Source organism: Palaemon carinicauda, chromosome 25, assembly GCF_036898095.1.
Source record: "Palaemon carinicauda isolate YSFRI2023 chromosome 25, ASM3689809v2, whole genome shotgun sequence".
In the NCBI taxonomy this organism is placed as follows: domain Eukaryota; kingdom Metazoa; phylum Arthropoda; class Malacostraca; order Decapoda; family Palaemonidae; genus Palaemon; species Palaemon carinicauda.
In genome coordinates this window covers 106,153,528-106,175,216 of record NC_090749.1, presented here as the reverse complement: position 1 = coordinate 106,175,216, position 21,689 = coordinate 106,153,528, and the positions used below count along the sequence as shown (strand labels likewise).

Below are 21,689 nucleotides of genomic sequence, written 5' to 3'. Positions count from 1 at the left end.
CCCAGAACAAGCTCCTAGAAGAAGGTGAGCAACATGCCGTGATGCTGTACACCTGGCGTTGCTGTTCCCGCGCCATCCCCCAGCCCAAGTCAAACGAGCAGCCGAACCGCGTTGAGATCTACGAGAAGACCGTCAAGGTCCTCTCGGATGAGGTTAAGAAGCTTACCAAGTTCATGAACTTTCAAGTGAGTTGTTAAAGTCGTTACTCGTATTGTACGTAAGTTGAGCATAGTATTTGAAGCATATGAAGTTCATGAACTTACAGGCGAGTTGTTAAACTCATTACTGTATTCGTATCGCGTGTAAGTTGAGCTTACTTGTTAGAGCTTGCCTAGTTCGTGAACCTTCAGGTGAGGTGGTGTTGAAGACGATACTGGTATCATACGTAAGTTGAACAAAGACGTGAAAGCTTATGAAGTAAGTGAACTTCCAAGCGAGATGCTAAAGTCGATACTTGTATCGTACGTAAGTTGAACATAAATGTAAATGCTTAGGAAGTTCCTGGCCTTTCAGTGAAATGTTAGAAGTCAATACTCGTATCATACCTAAGTTGAGCATAACCTACCGTAGTCGTTAAAGCTTACCGAGTTCCTGAACTTTCACGTGAGAGGTTAGAATTGGTACTATTATCATACATAAGATGAGTTTAGTCAAAGCTTATAGAGTTTGTGAGCTTCTAGATACAGTGTGTTAAAGTCGGTACCGTACTCGTTTCATACGTAGATTCTTCATTAAAAAGCTCTGTACTGTTTTTGTTTAAGTTTGTCAGCTCTCACGTTGTTTTTTTACTTACAGCGCAAAGCAATAGACGTCTTTTGCAACCAAGTGAAGCGTCTGTGTCATCAGGAGAAGAGGAAGGATTTCGTGTCCGAAGCGTACCTGCTAACGCTGGGCAAGTTCATCAACATGTTTGCCGTCCTGGACGAACTGAAGAACATGAAGTCCAGCGTGAAGAACGATTACTCCACGTACAGACGGTGAGTTCCGTTTTACTGGTGATTTGTTGACTGAAAGGCATTTGGCAAAGATATACTTAAAGATTGACAGATATTAAGGAACCTCATTATCCAGGAAGATGTGGAAAGAATCTGGAGGAGATGGAATTGTAGAAATAGAACGAAAGGGTTTTAGTGTCCAAAGAGTGACGCAGTCTGACACATGTCTGTGGGCAGGGCTTTGACATGACCATTTTTCCTATATGATGAAGAGCAACATATCTGTTTTTATGTATATGAAATATATATTTCTTTCCTGTCATGCTTAGCGGCATTGCCAGACTGACAACTATTCAGTCTCTCCCCGTCCTTCAGGTAAGGGGAAGAGGAAGTAGTCATACCCTAGTGAGGGGGCCCACCCTGAGAGATACACTTGTAAACCACTTCCATAAATTGCCGAAACTTCCAGATTGTGTTTAGGAAAGGGGGAGGTGGGGGGAAGGGTTGAATATGTGAGTGTGTGCATATCTATATAAATATATAGCCGTCGTATTTGATTGCTCGGGTACACTTGTGCAATAAGAAGGGAGGAGATAGAACCAATCAAGAGAGAGAAGAACATCCTAGTAATGGGGAGAAGTGTAGGGCATCAGCTAATCAGATGGATGGATGTAGTGAGGAGGGATATGGATGAGATGGGACTGGAGGCTCAAATCACTGGCAGTTCTCTCGTCAGACAACGTCTACAACGATTCCAGAAAGCTAAAATCACTCGCTAACGCACCAATTTTACTCGGTGAATAGCCTCTACAATGTTTACAACGATTCTAAAAAGGGATGGAAAGAGTTGACTCGAGCGGCCGATCCTGCTCTACAGTGGGATTGATAAGGTTGATAGGTGAAGGGACTCTTAACTGAATTGAATTTACACTAAATTCACCTTCCTCTATGGAAAGATACTGTAATTTTCTGCTGAAAAAAAAGTGTATATTATAGGCAATGTTCGAGAACGTGATTCCTCTCGTATCAAGGTCCTCTTGATCCTTCAAGTCAAGTTTTGCTCCTATTTTTCAGGTTTTGGTCTCAAGTACCTCAAAGTCGTCAGAACATTTAAGTATTTAGTGGTTACATTAGTTAGTCTTAGGAGCAAGAGGCTCAGATTCTCGGGACAGTCAATTGAAATTCTAACATCCAGCCACGCATCATTTTGGGATTTATATTGAAGCTAACCCTGATATTTGAATATTCTTGTTGTTGATTTTGCCATTAACTTGATGCAAGGTCGAGTGAGAGGCCCCTTTTACGAGTTCGCAACAGAGGTAATTAATCCTGCTTCATTTACCCTAACTTTAACATGGATGCAGTGTGGTAAAGTACTATAGCTTTACTATGACATAGGTGGGTTTAACTTACTAGATTGTGTGGCGTGGTAGATAGGTTACGTTTCTCTGAGAGGGAAGGTCGATTGTTCGTGAAACTGCTGGTTGAATAACTTGTAAATAACTCCTTCGCTAAAGTATGTCCGTAGGTTGATGTAGATGGATTTTATTTATTAGATATAATGTCATGGTAGATAGATGACGCTACTCAGAGAGGGAAGGTTGGTTGTTTATGAAGCTGCTGATTGCATCACTTCGGAATACCTCCTTGAACAAAGTGCATCCGTAGGGTGTACCTTTATTCCAATTTGGAAAGCACATATGTCCATCACTTTATGTTTATAGCCTGCTACTCACAAAATAAACGAGAGAGAGCTACTGTCCTTCAGACAAGTGAAACCTTTCTAGTTCCTCGTAACATCTGATCATCATTGTTTTTACCATCCTTCAGACAAGTAAGGTTGGTCCTCCGTTTGGGACATATGATCATACCATTTTTTTTTTATTAGTAATTCAGACTGAGCAGCCTATCCTCTTGTAAGATTTATATTTTGATAATCATTTCTCTTCTCATCAGTTAAAAGGAAAAACCCTCGGTCATGCTCAGCGGCATTGCCAGAGGTATGACTACTCGGTCTCTCCCCTCCCTCGGGTAGGGGGAGAGGGAGTAGTCATAACCTGGTGAGCAGGGTTGTAGTTAGTTTCTTGCAACATCCAGTATCATTGTTTTCTTCTTAAGTCAGTTATAAAGGAAAAGCTTATTCCCTTAGGTGTTAATTCTTTCGGTTTGCCCCCCCCTCAGAGCGGCCCAGTTTCTGAAGGTGATGAGCGACACGCAGTCCCTGCAGGAGTCCCAGAACCTTTCCATGTTCCTCGCGACGCAGAACAAGATCCGCGACAACCTGAAGGAGAAGCTGACGGCGATACCTTCGTACGAAGATCTTCTCTGTGAGTGGCGGTTGCGCCTTAAACATTTTCTTCGTGTTTTTTATATTGTAGAACTATTCCTATTGTTATAAATATTTTAGGTAAATATCAGTGTTATGTATGATTTTTTACTTTATGAAATCCTCACCACTAACCAACACAACGACATGATCACCCCCCAGGCGACGTGGTCAACATCAGCGTACACATGTTCGAGAACCGGATGTACCTCACGCCGAAGGAGAAGCAGATGCTTGTCAAAGTCATGGGATTCGGACTCTTCCTGATCGACTCGGAAATCTGCAACATCAACAAGTTGGACCAAAAGAAGAAGATTAAAATTGATAAAATTGACAAGATATTTAAGGTAAGGGGGTGTCTTCGTATTCGTCTGCTTTGCGTCTGTTCGCGTTTCCTTTCTTCTGAGATCTTTCTATATTTTACTTTGTGTTGCTGTTCCCATTTCCTTTCTTCTGGTTTCTTTTCATCTTATACTTTCTGTAGCAACTGTAGGCTTTTCTTCCAGATATACTTTGTTAGTGAATAAGCTACTGAACCCCGTTGTTGGTCCCTATGGCTGAAATTCCATGAATATGCTCATCCTTTCTAATCTAGTGATCAAAGTATATAAGTCTTTGAGCTCTTTACCATTAGCCATCACATCTCATAACTTCCATGTTTTAATCAAAATGTTTTTAGTATTACATTTCTGTACAGTTTGATTCCTATTGCGGAAGACCTTAAACGATTAATCTTCAATCAGTTGTAATGTAATTATCATTTGAGGTATGACACGTTCGATATCCTTGTAATGTATTTCTATTTTATTTATGCATATTATACTGAAAGAGAATGTAAAGATATTCATCTTTATGATAAAATGTTATGATATAATCACAGTGAAATCGGTGTTCCATTACCGTATGTCTCCTCGCTGATAATCTCTCCCATCTCCTCACTGATGATCTCTCCCATCTCCTCGCTGATAATCCCTCCTTTCTCCTTGCTGATAATTTATCCCATCTCCTCGCTGATAATCCCTCCTTTCTCCTCGCTGATAATTTATCCCATCTCCTCGCTGATAATCCCTCCTATCTCCTCGCTGATAATCTATTCTGTCTTCTCACTGATAATCCCTCCTTTCTCCTCGCTGATAATCTCTCCCATCTCCTCGCTGATAATCCCTCCTTTCTCCTCGCTGATAATCCCTCCTTTTTCCTCGCTGATAATCTCCATCTCCTCGCTGATAATCTCTCCCATCTCGCTGATAATCCCTCCTTTTTCCTCGCTGATAATCTCCATCTCCTCGCTGATAATCTCCATCTCCTCGCTGATAATCTCTCCCATCTCCTCGCTGATAATCCCTCCTTTCTCCTTGCTGATAATCTCTCCCATTTCCTCGCTGATAATCCCTCCTTTCTCTTCGCTGATAATCTCTCCCATCTCCTCGCTGATAATCCCTCCTTTCTCCTCGCTGATAATCTCTCCCATCTCGCTGATAATCCCTCATTTCGCCTCGCTGATAATCTCTCCCATCTCCTCGCTGATAATCTCTCCCATCTCCTCGCTGATAATCCCTCCTTTCTCTTCGCTGATAATCTCTCCCATCTCCTCGCTGATAATCCCTCCTTTCTCCTCGCTGATAATCCCTCCTTTCTCCTCGCTGATAATCTCTCCCATCTCGCTGATAATCCCTCATTTCGCCTCGCTGATAATCTCTCCCATCTTCTCGCTGATAATCTATTCTGTCTTCTCGCTGATAATCCCTCCTTTCTCCTCGCTGATAATCCCTCCTTTCTCCTCGCTGATAATCCCTCCTTTCTCCTCGCGGATAATCTCTCCTTTCGCCTCGCTGATAATCTCTCCTATCTTCTCGCTGATAATCTATTCTGTCTTCTCGCTGATAATCTCCATCTCCTCGCTGATAATCCCTCCTTTCTCCTCGCTGATGATCCCTCCTTTCTCCTCGCTGATGATCCCTCCTTTCTCCTCGCTGATAATCTCTCCCATCTCCTCGCTGATAATCCTTCCTTTCTCCTCGCTGATAGTCTCTCTCGTCTACTCGCTGATACACCCTCCCGTCTCCTTGCTCATAATCCCTCCTTTCTCCTCGCTGATAATCTCTCCCATCTCCTCGCTGATAATCTATTCTGTCTTCTCGCTGATAATCCCTCCTTTCTCCTCGCTGATAATCTATTCTGTCTCCTCACTTATAATCTCCATCTTCTCGCTGATAATCTATTCTGTCTTTTCGCTTATAATCTCCATCGCCTCACTGACAATCCCTCCTTTCTCCTCGTTGATAATCCTTCCTTTCTCCTCGCTGATAGTCTCTTCCGTCTCCTCGCTGATAATCCCTCCCATCTCCTCGCTGATACACCCTCTCGTCTCCGCGCTCATAAACCCTCCCGTCTCCTCGCTGATAATCTCTCCCGTCTCCCTCAGAACCTGGAGGTCGTCCCGCTTTTCGGTGACATGCAAATCGCGCCATTTAATTACATCAAGAGGAGCAAGAACTTCGACTCCAAGATGTGGCCGCTCTGCAGTGCCTCATCCACCAGCCCCCAGGCTGACCTCATGTGCCACTTGCCGCGAATCAGGGAGGAACACATCAAGTATATATCCGAACTGGCGAGATACAGCAATGAGGTACGGACGGTAGATTTTTTGTTTACGTTTTAATCTTGGGTTTGTCATGTCTTTTCAGCAGTCAGATTGTTTGGATGCAGTTATTGAAGACAAGTGGTTATACAGTTATCGTATTGTTAGTACTAGCTAGGAAGGGCAGAATACTACAAGCCCAAGGGCACCAGGAGGGAAAGCACCCCAGTGAGGAAAGGAAACAAAGAAATACTAAATAAACTATTCAAGTAATGAATGTGAAATATAAAATATTCTAAGATCAATAATAACTTTAAAAGAGATTAGTCATAAATAAACTATAGAATTGTAGCGGGATGTAAACAAACACAACCCCCCCACACCCTTGATCACTCCTACTTTCTCAATATCCCACAATACAAACTTTCCCCTGACTCTACTTCAAACTGGACTCTTGGACAGAAGGAAAATGAAAACAAAACATAACCTTAACACTATATTCTTAAAAGTAAACGCAATCATAAACCAAAAAAAAAAACACTTATCACGAATCATAAACAATATTAAATATAAAACCGTAACACCATTCAAAAAAAATAAAAAAACCCTAACAACTTAAAATTACCACACCCAAAACCAATATTTGTTTATGGGTGGAACTCTTTAGCCACACTAGGGCCAACAATCCTTTTCGGCCAAAGCCACAACTCCCTGGCAGACGCAACACTGGCACAATCTGCTATAACTGCCTCACTAATTTGGCAGTCTATATCGTCATCATCATCATCATCATCCTCATCAATAACAGCAATCGAAATCGTAATTGTAATAAACAGGCCAGGTCGTCAACAGTTGATCAATCCACTAGAGCATTCTAAACACAAGTTCCTTAAGTAAGCCAGGTCATCAATAGTCAAATTCAAATAAATCTTCTCCCCAAAGGAGGAATCGCGGCCTGCCAAAATAAAAAAGAAAAACACTTATGAACACTCCTAACTAACTTAACTCTCGCACTATAATCAAAGATAAACAATAAACTTTCTATCACTCATGAACGCGCCTAACAAAAATAAATAAAAACAGTACTTACTCAGAACATAAAAACACTAAACAGCCGGCTTTCGAAGAACAAAAAAAATGCAGAACCGACTCCTTCTATCGTTCGAGATCCAATGCTTTCGCCCAAGACATTCATCACCACCCTATCCTAGCTAAAAAGGTAAACAACCAACCTCAAATATACCAACAATCTTTCCAACTTCAAACAATCATTCGCTAATTACCCTTTTTCTTCAGCGCGCACCGCGGACACACAAACGCACATACACACATACTCTCTCGCGCACGCGCGATCTAACAAAACGAAAGCAAATGAAATTCTCTCTCTCTCTCTCTGACAAAACTAAAGCAAATAAACACTTTCTTTCTCTTGCGGTTTGACAAAACTTAAGTAAATAAACACCCACACTCACTCACTCACTCTCTCTCTCTCTCTCTCTCTCTCTCTCTCTCTCTCTCTCTCTCTCTCTCTCTCTCTCTCTCTCTCTCTAATGACAAAGCTAAAGCAAATAAAATATGTCTATTTAACAATACTAAAACAACTCTCTCTCTCTCTCTCTCTCTCTCTCTCTCTCTCTCTCTCTCTCTCTCTCTCTCTCTCTCTCTCTCTCTCTCTCTCTCGATTTGGCAAACAAAAAAAATAAATTAAAATAAAATTAATCCTCCACATTCCTCCCCCCTTACTTTGCCAAATCCTCACACAACACTTACCTATTTTCTCATTACCCAGTCGCAATCAGGAACAGGGCCTCGGCTTCGAGTAACTGGGCCTTCATATACCTGCACTCTCTCATTCACTTCTTCCATGTCGTTTTCATTCAACGTACTATTACTACTCCCGTCTATGTTCTGCTCGTCTAAGATATCATTCACTATTTCATCTACCTCAGTTTCATCTGGCCCGAAAATCCCACTAATTTCTGTCAACAATTCATCCATTACATCTAAACCATTTTCTACACTAACAAAAGAATCATTCATACTGCTTATCATTCTCCTATCTTTCATTCTCGTGTCCGTCATACGTTCTCTTGCCTCATCTAACGAAAAACCACACACACTATAAGTATCATTCATACTCATCCAAGTTTCATCTGTATTAATACATTTATCTTCCATACTCACCTGTACATTTACACCCTTGTCCTGCTTATTCTGATTCCCGCCTACAACTACAAAATTTTCCCGCCTTTTATCCCCAGTAAAATTCTCAGACTTCTTTTTCCTTCCATACTCTACTAACACCAATTGCTTATCTTCTAAACCTAATGCCTCACACATACTCGGTTCATACTTGTTCGTTTTTAGCCATTTAGTCATACCATTCTCCTGAATATATCTTGGTACCTCCTTCCATTTCCGCAACTGATTGTGGTGTGCCCTAACCTTTTCCACACTACCATCCACACTTACTTTACCTAAAACATAACTCAACCCACTAGAACCAACATCTAACACCTCATATGGACCTTCAAACTTATCACGTACCTTATTGACATTCATTCTTCCCTTTTCAATTACTTCTTTTAACACTTTCTCTCCCACTTTGTAGCTTTCAAATCTCTCATTTGCTTTCTTCCAAACATCTCTATCATTCTCGGACACACTCAATCTCGGTCTTACTATCTTTTCAAAATTCAACACAAACTTACACGGAGACATACCAGTACTCTTGTGCACAGTCGCATTATACGCCCACAACGCACGCCCAACATATAAATCCCAATCATTATCACATGTACTCATCATCCGTAAAATTTCTGTCAAAGTTCTTACAGTCCTTTCAGCCAAACCATTCGCACTTGGCATATACGGAGTCGAATACACATGTTCAATGCCCCATTCTCTCAACATCTGCTCAAACTCCCATCCAACAAACTCCGGACCATTGTCACTTAACATTTTTGCAGGCTTACACACACTCATCGGCAACATCACTTGACTTACCATTCTCGCTACAGTCTCACTTCTTTTATTCTTGATGGGCACTGCATACGCAAACTTGCTCATATGATCGACCATGCTCATATGATCGACCATGACAATCATTCCCACATGTCTCCTCGCAGTCACAGGCAACGAAACACAATCAATCACAAACATCTCAAATGGCTCTTTCATACGTAACCTCAGAACAGGCGGACTTGCATGCATGCTCTGATACTTTCCCTTCTGACAATCCTCACAAGTAGTCGCTACATCCCTACAAATTTGACTCAACCCAGGCGTAAACAACCTCTCTCGCATGCATTCCCACAATTTATTCTTCCCCATATGCCCATACCTGTCATGCACTACCATACACATACTTACAGCTGCATGCATTGGAAATACAGGAACATATATATCTTCATCCATTCCCCTATGCAAAAAATACACAATATTCTTACAAACAATAAATCTTTTAACAACTTTCTTATGCGCTTCCAAATCACACGGCCATTCTTCCACCCTAATACCATTTAAAATACATTCACGTAACCTATTTATTTCGAAACATTCACCTTGCATTTCTTCCACCTCTTCTTTGCTTAACAAATCATCTTCACTCTTTGCAATATCAATCATGCCAACAAAATTCGCCATGAATACACTATTATCCTCAATTACTATTACCTTACAGCCATTCTTTGAAAGCAAACCCTTACCAACATCAACTGACACATGGTGCAACCTCAAAAAATCTATTCCCATCAAAAAACAACTAGGCATTTCATTCTCTCCCATTACAATAAAATTATGTTCCACTTCCATACTCCCTAGTTTCACCTTCAACCTCACTTCTTCCCAAACAAGTAAACTTCCTTGACCTATTCCATGAATTCTCACACTCGTACACTGTCTTTTCACTTCCCAATTGTACCTCTCAATTTCCCTGATAACCGACTCATTTCCTAATGACACTTGAGCACCCGTATCAATTAAACTACAATATTCATTCTCATTTATATTCACATATGTCATCATCCTTCCTTTTACACCATGCATACATACATTTACTCTCCTTTCAATTCTGTCGCTCACTTCACCAATATGTTCATCATCATATTCACTGTCCTCTATACCCCCATATCTTAGATTAAGGTCACTTACACCATTATCCTTCTCACTCAACAATTTGCAACATTCCTCCTTACATTGAATCCTCAAAATATATTCCCTATCATTCTCCTTACATGCCCTATATTCCATCGGTCGATTCCATCCAAAATACAAATACACAGTTACACCATACAACATACTTACCACCATTAATATCTTTGATAATACTTCCCCTTCTAGTACACTACTCTCCTCCTCATATACCATTTCTTTTGACACTTCATTCGTCACCCTTCTTTTAAGCTCGCTTACGCTACCCGGTATTTCCGTATTTAACCCCTCTTGTATTAATTTACTTAAACCCATTAGGATACACTTATATACCATATCTTCCCCTTCACAACTCTGCTCCACAACTAAACCTTCAGGCAACCTTTCAGAATTCTGATTACTCTCTTTATCTTCCATTCTCCCATGCATCCTCGACATCGCATCCGCTATCACATTCTTATTTCCCAGTACATATTCTAACCTAAAATCAAATTAATTAATATCCTCTATGGTCCTAGCAACCCTTGCATTCACACACTCTTTCCTTATCATATACACTAGGGGCTGATGGTCAGTACGCACAATGAATTTTACACCATACAAAAATACTTTCAACGCTTTCACACAAAATCGTATTGCAGCCAATTCCCTGTCAATCGTCGAATACTTCCGCTCAGCTTTATTAAATGCTTTACTAACATACGCTATTACTCTCGATTGCTCTTCTCCATTTACTCTCTGCATTTGAACCAAACAACCACCCATACTAACCCCACTCGCATCCGTATACAACTCTAGCATACTGTATTCGCATTTTCACTGTAGTCTGGAAATGCCAAAGTGACGTCTTTCGCGGCCTCTTCCTTCAACCTTTCAAACGCTTCTATCATCCGATCATCCCATTTTAATTTTGTACTATTCCTTTTACCCGTCCATTCATTCAAAGGCTTCCCTATACCTGAACAATCTCTAACAAACTTGCGCCCAAACTCAACCAAACCAAGAAAACCTCGCAACTCGCGCACAGTCCGGGGACATGGAAATTCTCGCACCTTATTCACAAACTTGTCACTCTTCCTTATACCAGATTCACCCACTACATGCCCAAGAAATTCCACCTCCCTGGACAACCATGTACACTTCTCAAGCTTAATTTTCACACCAACTTCAATTAACCGCCTCAACACTGCCTCAAGCAACCGCATATGTTCCTCAACAGTCTCGCTCGCAATCAGAATATCATCTATAAAAACAGTCACCTTCTGTCGATCGAAACCAGCCAATACAACATTCATCGCTCTTTGGAAGGCAGCAGGCGCATTAGCAAGACCAAAACTCAACCTTTTAAATTGAAAGTGACAATTCGTACTTGAAAATGCGGTAATGGGCCTGCTCCCCTCTGCTAGAGGCATCTGATAATAGCCCCGCACCAAATCTAATTTAGTAAAAACTTTCATTCCATGCATCTTATAAACACAATCAGACACCACATTCATTGGAAAACGTTCTTTTAACAGTCACCTCATTCACCTTCCTATAATCAACACACATACGTAAACTTCCATCAGGCTTTCGTACAGGGACAATAGGGCTATTCCAGGCACTCTCACTCCTTTCTATTACACCCATACGCTCTAATTCCTGACACTGCTCCTCTATCTCCTTGGCAATAGGCGGAGAAAAATGCCTGGGACGCTGATATATGGGGGTATCATCACTGAGAACTATTTTAAATTCTGGCAGGTCTGACCCCCCACAATCATCGTCACCGAGACTCATAACTCTCCGCTTATCCCATAACATCTTAAGCAATCGTTCCCTTTCGACCTCACTTATACTCTCATCTAACTTAATTCTTCCTTTCAACGTATCGTAATCCCAATCGTCATCGTTCTTTACCTTACCAGCCATTACCTGTCTCGCTTTAACATATCTTCCATCCTCTACATTGATCAGTGTATACATACATCCCATGCAATCGCCCTCACGTATTCCACGTACTCTCTTCCTCCTAACACTCGGCAACAACCTTACATACACCTTGGGTTCCTGCATATTCATAACACCATCATATATATACGCACTCGTTTTCACCAAATTTCCTGCTTCCATACCTTCCACTACATATTCATCCTCGTCACTATTTGAAATTCCCAGACTGCTCGGCCATGCAACTTTTACACTAATCACTTCACCTTTCTTACCCGATAATTTTACACTTTCCCTTGCTACCAATGGCACTCCCTTCCACACCTTCGTACTCACTCTGCCGTCTTCCTTTAAATAAAATTCCCCACAAATATTACCTTTAACCTTTATTTCAATCATATTCACACTTGGATGTACAATCATACCACATTTTTTCAGAAATTTATACCCAAGCAGTACGTCATATTTCTCATTCACTCCCTCAACCACGTAAAAATCATTATCCTCCATTATCAGCCCCCCAATCATAACATTTTCCCGCAACTTTCCTTGCACAGGCATACGCAAATTACCAATACCTTTTACTTCACCCTTACATCCCTTAAATTCACAAACCTCTTTTACCTTATCGTATGCATTCCTAAACATTAAATTGACACCACAACCAGTATCAATCAAACCAACCAACTCTACACCATTAAAAATCATTTTCACACTCATGCAATCATGTGCTCTTTCTCCCATCACATCTTCATGCAATAAACCCTCACGAACATGCATCACATTCACTCCCCACACACACGAGGACTCACCCAGCTGAACCCTCTGAGTAATTAGTTTCCCGAACATCCTGGCTGACTTGATCCCTTCTTTCTACAAACCCTAGCTACATGCCCATCTGCACCACATTCAGTACACTCACCCCGTGGCTCCTTGCACATTCTAGCATAATGACCATCCTTACCACAATTACCACAAATTACATTCATACGATTATTACGGCATCCACTCGCTATGTGTCCAGTCATACCACACCGATAACACTTAACCACTTTCTCTTTCTTACAGTCGCTAATACGATGCCCTGTCTCTCCACACCCGAAACATGCTCCTAATGCCCATCTACACTCGTTCTTTTTATGTCCTACCTTCCCACACCTATAACACCTCTCTTCACGGATACCACTACCTAACCTAACTTGCTGCGTACTAGCACTTCTATCTCTCCAAACTTGATTTCCCTGTCTAAACCCGTCATTTCTCGGCATGGGTATTCCTACATTACTCACCCTAACACTTCTATCTACTACACTATCAGCTGCCCTCATTGGCCCTCTCATAACAGCATCTCTAAAACTACCAAATTCTGGCACACATTCCTCCATTCCAGTTCTTACACTCACAGATTTACTTTCTTTCATACACCTATCCAACTCGTAATCCTCAACTATCTCTAAAATATCATCCCAAGTCAATCTCTCTCTAGTCCATCTCATTTTCTCCTTCCGTTTCAAATTAATAAACTCACACACACTCTCTGGTACTGTACCCAAAAACTTCTTCATTAGTTCCTTATTTTCATTTATTCCTTCGTCCCCATACTTCTTTCTAGCCAATGTTTCTAACCGACATACATACATCGAGATTGCTTCACCCACCTTCATTCGTGCTTCATCAAAATCATTTTTTCGCTTATACCTAACACTACCTTTCATACGTTTTACCTGTTCAATTATCCTCTTCTTTACACTTTCATACTCAACCTCTCCTACACTCATTATCACCCCATACATCGTCAACAAATATCCTGACAAAAATTCTCCCAACTCCCTAGCCCAAACTCTCTTACTATCACCATACTTAGCCTGACAAAACTTTTCATATTCCCTAAAGAAGTCATATACATCCCTACTGCTATGTTCATTAAAACTTGCACACCTAGGTACCTCTCTCATAAACACTGTCTTACAAACTTCCTCTACTTCATTCTCACTACTATCTTCACTGTCTACTCCCTTCTTGTTGCCTTCTTCTTCATTTGAATACAATGAATCTAATTCTACACTCAAAGTCCTATCTTTAACTATTCCCTTCTTACCCTTTTTCTTACTTACCACCTTCACCCATTCATGATCATCCTCACTCACACCCTGACCTTTCTTCTTTTCTTTCTTCACATTTTCTTTACCTTTCTTCTCCTTCTTCCTATCAACCTTCGTTCCAATCTTACTATGTCTAGGCCCTTTACTTTCAATATCACTATCACTACCTTCCCCATTATCACTTACCCTATCCTCTTCCACCATCAACCCGTTACCAGAAGCAGAAGCCACTCCTCCGACTGCACCTTCGCCCATGACTGTTTTCATCATCCCCATGACTTGCCCTATCATAGCTTCCATTCGTTTCTCATTTTCTCGCATCCTCATCTCAACACCCTCTTCCACTCTCTCTACAGTTCCCTGAAGTTCCCTAAGTTTCCTTTGCATCTCCTCATTCTCACTACTTAACCTCGCATTCTCCAACAACAACCTCTCCTCTCGCTCATTAGACAACCGCAATTCCTCCTTTAAAATATGCAACTGTTCTTCCATTAACTCCATTTCAATACCTTTTAATATTCCAAGTAATTCCTAACCCTATTTACCCTTGTCCAACAGTCCAGTTTCAATCCCACCTTCGACAGTCCTTTACTTTCAGTCCCTGTTCGGGCGCCAAATTTATGTAGCGGGATGTAAACAAACACAACCCCCCCACACCCTTGATCACTCCTACTTTCTCAATATCCCACAATACAAACTTTCCCCTGACTCTACTTCAAACTGGACTCTTGGACAGAAGGAAAATGAAAACAAAACATAACCTTAACACTATATTCTTAAAAGTAAACGCAATCATAAACCAAAAAAAACACTTATCACGAATCATAAACAATATTAAATATAAAACCGTAACACCATTCAAAAAAAATAAAAAAACCCTAACAACTTAAAATTACCACACCCAAAACCAATATTTGTTTATGGGTGGAACTCTTTAGCCACACTAGGGCCAACAATCCTTTTCGGCCAAAGCCACAACTCCCTGGCAGACGCAACACTGGCACAATCTGCTATAACTGCCTCACTAATTTGGCAGTCTATATCGTCATCATCATCATCATCATCCTCATCAATAACAGCAATCGAAATCGTAATTGTAATAAACAGGCCAGGTCGTCAACAGTTGATCAATCCACTAGAGCATTCTAAACACAAGTTCCTTAAGTAAGCCAGGTCATCAATAGTCAAATTCAAATAAATCTTCTCCCCAAAGGAGGAATCGCGGCCTGCCAAAATAAAAAAGAAAAACACTTATGAACACTCCTAACTAACTTAACTCTCGCACTATAATCAAAGATAAACAATAAACTTTCTATCACTCATGAACGCGCCTAACAAAAATAAATAAAAACAGTACTTACTCAGAACATAAAAACACTAAACAGCCGGCTTTCGAAGAACAAAAAAAATGCAGAACCGACTCCTTCTATCGTTCGAGATCCAATGCTTTCGCCCAAGACATTCATCACCACCCTATCCTAGCTAAAAAGGTAAACAACCAACCTCAAATATACCAACAATCTTTCCAACTTCAAACAATCATTCGCTAATTACCCTTTTTCTTCAGCGCGCACCGCGGACACACAAACGCACATACACACATACTCTCTCGCGCACGCGCGATCTAACAAAACGAAAGCAAATGAAATTCTCTCTCTCTCTCTCTGACAAAACTAAAGCAAATAAACACTTTCTTTCTCTTGCGGTTTGACAAAACTTAAGTAAATAAACACCCACACTCACTCACTCTCTCTCTCTCTCTCTCTCTCTCTCTCTCTCTCTCTCTCTCTCTCTCTCTCTCTCTCTCTCTCTCTCTCTCTCTCTCTAATGACAAAGCTAAAGCAAATAAAATATGTATATTTAACAATACTAAAACAATCTCTCTCTCTCTCTCTCTCTCTCTCTCTCTCTCTCTCTCTCTCTCTCTCTCTCTCTCTCTCTCTCTCTCTCTCTCTCTCTCTCGATTTGGCAAACAAAAAAAATAAATTAAAATAAAATTAATCCTCCACAGAATGAGATATATTACAACCTGTTCAGTAGGTCAATCTTATGTAAATGACAGAATGACACACGTTAACCTGTTCAACAAAATAGAATTTCTAAAAAATGTGAACTTCCAAAGATCCAATGACTTCACCGCCAGATTAGGAAATTGAGATTTTATTCCCCATGCCATTTATCTCCCGCTTCAGGCTGCATTATTAAGAAATTTACTTCTTGTTCATTTCCTCAGGTCCTTTCCAGTGGGAATCCACATGTTGTAATTTAGGTGTTACTCAGTCTGTTGTCATACAAGCTACCTGATCCATGTTTTATAATTAAAACCAAGGAAAGATTCTAAAATGTCAAGGTAAAGTTTAAGAGGAGCGAAGGAGAGCGGTAGTTGCAAATGAAAGGGCGGTAACCAAAGTTTGTTTCAAATCAAAGTTATGATGATAACAGTCCGATGAAGAAAGTTGCAATGAAAAGGTGGTAACGAAAGTTATTTCAAATCGAGGATGTTGATATAACAGTTCAATATTGAATGTTGCAAATGAAAAGGTGGTAACCAGAGTTTGTTTTAAATCTAGGTTATTGTAATAACAGTTTGATAATAAAAGTTGCAAAGGAGAAAATGGTCTCGAAAGTTGTTTTAAATCGAGGTTTTTTCAATGTTAAACTTAACCGGTGATTATATAAGCTGCAACTCTGTTGCTCGACAGAAAACTCTACGTAAAAAATCCGCCAGCGATCGCTATGCAGGTAGGGGGTGTACTTCAACAGCGCCATCTGTCGTGCAGGTACTCAGTACTCAATGTAAACACAGAACTCAATTTTCTCTCTGTCGGGCTACCGGCAAGACCTACTAATTCGCTGTTACTAACTGGATTTGTTTTCACAACTATTTGGTGAAGTACACTATTCTAGTTTTGAGCTTTCGCTATGCAGGAGTTTTATCTTCATCTCAAAACTTGAACTCGTTTTGGATAGATTTAATTATGGTGACAAAGAGAGTATGGACTTTCTTTCACTTTTAAATGGCCGACCTTTCCCTTAGACGGAAGTGTGTTTAGGTTTTTAGTAATTTTTCTTATCACGTTATAGATCTATATATTTTATATCTCTCCGCCTTTATTAGGCCTCTTCGATTAACTTTCCATTTATTATAAACATATAAAAATAAATTTTAATGTTTTGTTTATATGCGACCTTTCCTGATAGTAGGCGGTCCTAACTTGGAACCGAAGTTAATCAACGTTGAGCCCGTTATATCGTATTTAGCCTTTAAAGAATTTAAAACTTTTTAAATGTAATGTTTTATGAAAGATTTTCTTTGATAGTCTTCGTACTGTTTTCAAAGATGAACTAACGTTTAGTTTTTTAGGCTACGCAGTTGTTGACGTTCAGGACATTCAACATGCGCTCTATCGTTACGATAGAGAGAGAGTGTATCACGGTTTCACTTTGCAGTAAGAGTAAATCGATTCTGACGTTTTGTTCATTCTTTCTTAGCTTAAATGTTTTAAATTCTAATTTAAAGGAACTTTTTATTTGGAAAACCTTTCAGTTTTTTCCTTTAGTCAAGTAACATGTTTTTTTGACGATATATAATTGGGCTCTTCTCTTAGGTGCGAAATCAAGAGAGAGAGAGATAGAGACGGAGGGAGAGAGAGGAGAGAAAACGTTCCGTTCAAGCGGGTAACGTTGTTCTCGTGTTACTCTCGTCCCTAGTCTCTGTACGGGGAGGAAGGTAAAACGTTTTTAGGTTTTTTTCTCGTCCCCAGGCTATGTGCGGTGAGAGATTGAAAACGTAGTTTATATGAACTAGTGTTTAGTCTCTTTCCCAGCCACTGAATTTTTTATCTTAATATATGTTTTCTGTTTTTTGCTGGTATTAATGAGCTGCATTATACGACTGATTTCGCAATTACTACCTTTTAATGAAAGGTAGAATTGCGTGTTTCAGGTAGAAATCAGTAAAAGTTTCGATTTCAGTGAAATAAGTGCAAAACAGAAAATCGATAAAGTGATATGCGCAAAGTGTTACAGTGTTGCGTCCGAGGGTTCGTCTGTTCGTGCCTGTCGTTCACCTAGTCCGGGACCTCTTGCAAGCTCCCAAGCCCAGGGGAGAAGTAATGTCGAACGACTTATGGGTTCGAGAGGCCTTGATCAATGAACAGACGTTTCCCTCCGTGGTTTCGGGCGTATCTACCCAAGATCGCCCCACCCACACAAAGACGAGAGAGCCCATTTATTCCTCGTCTGCGGAAGAGGTTTCTCGTAAGAAACCATGGACCAAGGTCTCGCGGCTTATTAAGCGCAAGTCGGTCCCTTCCGCGCAAGTCCAACGGCCCAGTTGTAGCCACTGGGTCAGTTCGGACTCGCTGCAGTCTTCCGACGACTGCTCACCTCCTAAGAGAGGCAAAGCGGTACCGCATCAGGCAGTCACACCGTCTGTTGCCGCACCTGCTCCTGTAGACCCTAAGTGGTCTTTGCTGCAGACCATGCAGTCTCAGTTAACGTCATTGATGCAGGACTTTCGTGCGGAGAAGGTTGACACTGCACCAACCTCTAGCCTACAACCAACCACGGTTGTGCGTCCTGTGGACGCTGAGGCGACCTTCTGCCGCACTCCAGCTGAGAGAGTCCCGCCACCCATGCGTTCCAGTGTACCCTGCCAGCCGCATGTTGACGTTCAGCGACACACGGAACCTTCCGTTGACGTTCGCGAGGTACAACAACAGTCTAAGTTGTTTTGTTTTGACGCGGTGCGTCAACCTCCGCATTCTAGAGTTGTTTTGACTGCTCAGTCTAGACAGTCAAAGCAGTCTCGAGTGGACGCTGTACGTCCTCACGCACCTGTTGTGGTTGACAGTTCAGTTGTTGACAGTTCACAGACTGTCAAGCAGTTACATGACGTTGCATTCTGGTCCGCTACTAATGCACCAGTGAGAGACTCAGCTTTTATCGGACAAGGTTCCTGTAGAGGAGGAAGTTGCTGTTCTCCCTCCTACTGATATTCCCTTGAGGACTCTGTCAGATGGAGAGGAGCCTTAAGCTGCTTAGCCTCCTATGGACTTTAATTAAATCATGATTATTTTTCTTAAGGATCTTCGTCCGGATCTTGTAACTGCTGCTCCTCGTTCGCCTAAACGTCAGAACTTACACTAGGCCTAGCTACTTCGAAGCCGTTGTTTTTAAGCTAGTGCTCTCTCGCTCTCCTAGAGAGCGTTACGTTGGCTAGGCGACTGGTTTTTTCACCAGGAGGAGTTTGGGGGATACAGCCTTTGATTTCCCTTCTTTTAAACTGGTTTATAGAGCGAGAGTCTGATATGACACGAGAGAAGTTCTCGGCTTGTGAGTTCATGCCTCTGCCCAGATAGACTTCTCAATTCTGGTAGACTCTCCCTGGCGCCTAGCCAGGAGACGCTCCAAGTTGTTTACAGGTCAACTTCTCAGCTTTTGTCGAGCCTTTGAAGTTTTGCTGTACTATTATGTCACCATAACAAGGCTTTCAGGGATGGTAAACGGTTCCGCCTCAGTCGCTAACCCCGTCTGTTGCCACACCTGCTCCCGTAGACCCTAAATGGGCTTTGCTGCAAGACATGCAGTCCAAGCTTGCGTCCTTGATAGAGGACTTAAATGCGGAGAAGAACCTTCTGGCCAACAACCTTCCAACCGGTCGGTTGTGCGCCCTGTTGACGCTGAGGTAACCTACTCGCGTCTGCCAGTTGAGGTGGTTCCTCCACCGATGCGACCCAGTGTGGGTTGCCAGCCGCACGTTGACGTTAAGCGACGCTCGGAGGTGGTTGTTGACGTTCAGGACGTTCAACAACCAGCAGAGGTGACTTGTTGTGACGCAGTGCGTCAACCTCAGCAACCCGGTAGGGTGTTGACTGCACAACCCAGACAGTCTAGACAGTTTCGGGTTGACGCTGTACTTCCTCGCGCACCCATGGTTGTTGACAGTTCACAGACTGTGCAGCAGTTCCATGATATTGCGTCCGGCTCCGTCACGCATCCACCAGTGCGACGGGATTCAGCGAGTCAGACGTTGCCCACTCCGTTGCCGTTTCCTCATCAGTTTCGGATGAGGAACCCTCTGATGAGGACGTTGCTGAACAAGACGATCAGCCCCCAGCCCTGCTATCCATCCAGAAGATGCTGAAGAAGGAACGCTGCTCAGTCAGGCTGTGGATGAGTCTGGTAGGGACGCTGTCATCCGTGGATCAATTTGTGTCACTAGGAAGACTACACCTCCGTCCTCTTCTATACCATCTAGCTTTTCACTGGAAAAGGACAAGACGCTAGAAGCGGTCTCGATCCCGGTTTCCGAAAAGATAAAGTCTTGTCTGACTTGGTGAAAGGACTATATCAACCTAAGAGAGGGTCTTCCCCTGACTGTTCAGACTCCCAACCACGTTCTCTTCTCGGACGCATCGGACGTAGGCTGGAGTGCGACATTAGACGGTCGGGAATGCTCGGGATTATGGAACTCGAGTCAAAGGACAATGCATTTCAACTGCAAGGAGCTACTGGCAGTACGTCTGGCCTGGAAAAGCTTCAGGTCTCTCCTTCAAGGCAAAGTGGTGGAGGTGAACTCGGACAACACCACGGCTTTGGCGTACATCTCCAAGCAAGGAGGGACCTACTCTCTGACGTTGTACGAGATCGCAAGGGACCTCCTCACCTGGTCAAAAGGTCTAGACATATCACTAGTAACGAGGTTCATCCAAGGCAACTTGAATGTCATGGCAGATTGTCTCAGTCGGAAGGGACAAATAATTCCAACAGAATGGACCCTCCACAAGGATGGATGCTAGAGACTTTGGGCCACCTGAGGCCAGCCAACCATAGATCTCTTCGCAACCTCGATGACCAAGAGGCTCCCAATATTTTGCTCACCAATCCCGGACCCAGTAGCAGTTCATATAGATGCCTTTCTCCTAGATTGGTCACATCTAGATCTATATGCATTCCCTCCGTTCAAGATTGTCAACAAGGTACTGCAGAAGTTCGCCTCTCACGAAGGGACAAGGTTGACGCTAGTTGCTTCCCTCTGGCCCGCGAGAGAATGGTTCACCGAGGTACTTCGATGGCTAGTAGACGTTCCCAGAACACTTCCCCTAAGGGTGGACCTTCTACGTCAGCCACACGTAAAGAAGGTACACCAAGGCCTCCACGCTCTTCGTCTGACTGCCTTCAGACTATCGAAAGACTCTCGAGAGCTAGAGGCTTTTCGAAGGAGGCAGCCAGAGCGATTGCTAGAGCAAGGAGAACATCCACCCTTAGAGTCTACCAATCGAAGTGGGAAATCTTCCGAAACTGGTGCAAGTCAGTATCCGTTTCCTCGACCAGTACCTCTGTAACTCAAATAGCTGACTTCCTCTTATATCTGAGGAAAGAACGATCTCTTTCAGCTCCCACTATCAAGGGTTACAGAAGCATGTTGGCATCAGTCTTCCGTCACAGAGGCTTAGATCTTTCCTACAATAAAGATCTACAGGACCTCCTTAAGTCTTTTGAGACCACGAAGGAGCGTCGTTTGGTTACACCTGGTTGGAATTTAGACGTGGTACTAAGATTCCTTATGTCAGACAGGTTCGAACCGCTACAATCAGCCTCCCTGAAAGATCTCACCTTAAAGACTCTTTTCCTGGTATGCTTAGCCACAGCTAAAAGAG

General features: G+C 42.2%; 2 protein-coding genes across 2 annotated transcripts in view; both read left to right on the top strand.

The window, feature by feature from the left end:
* LOC137618818 (uncharacterized) overlaps positions 1-21,689 on the top strand; it is a 413,063-nt gene that overhangs the window by 96,640 nt on the left and 294,734 nt on the right. The gene's annotated exons all lie outside the window — the stretch shown is intronic.
* Positions 1-21,689, top strand: part of Cyfip (Cytoplasmic FMR1-interacting protein Sra-1) — a 128,246-nt gene that overhangs the window by 36,072 nt on the left and 70,485 nt on the right. Inside the window, 5 exon segments of the mRNA XM_068349023.1 lie at positions 6-185; positions 796-977; positions 3,117-3,262; positions 3,424-3,608; positions 5,687-5,890. Coding sequence (XP_068205124.1) covers positions 6-185; positions 796-977; positions 3,117-3,262; positions 3,424-3,608; positions 5,687-5,890 — 897 coding nt within the window.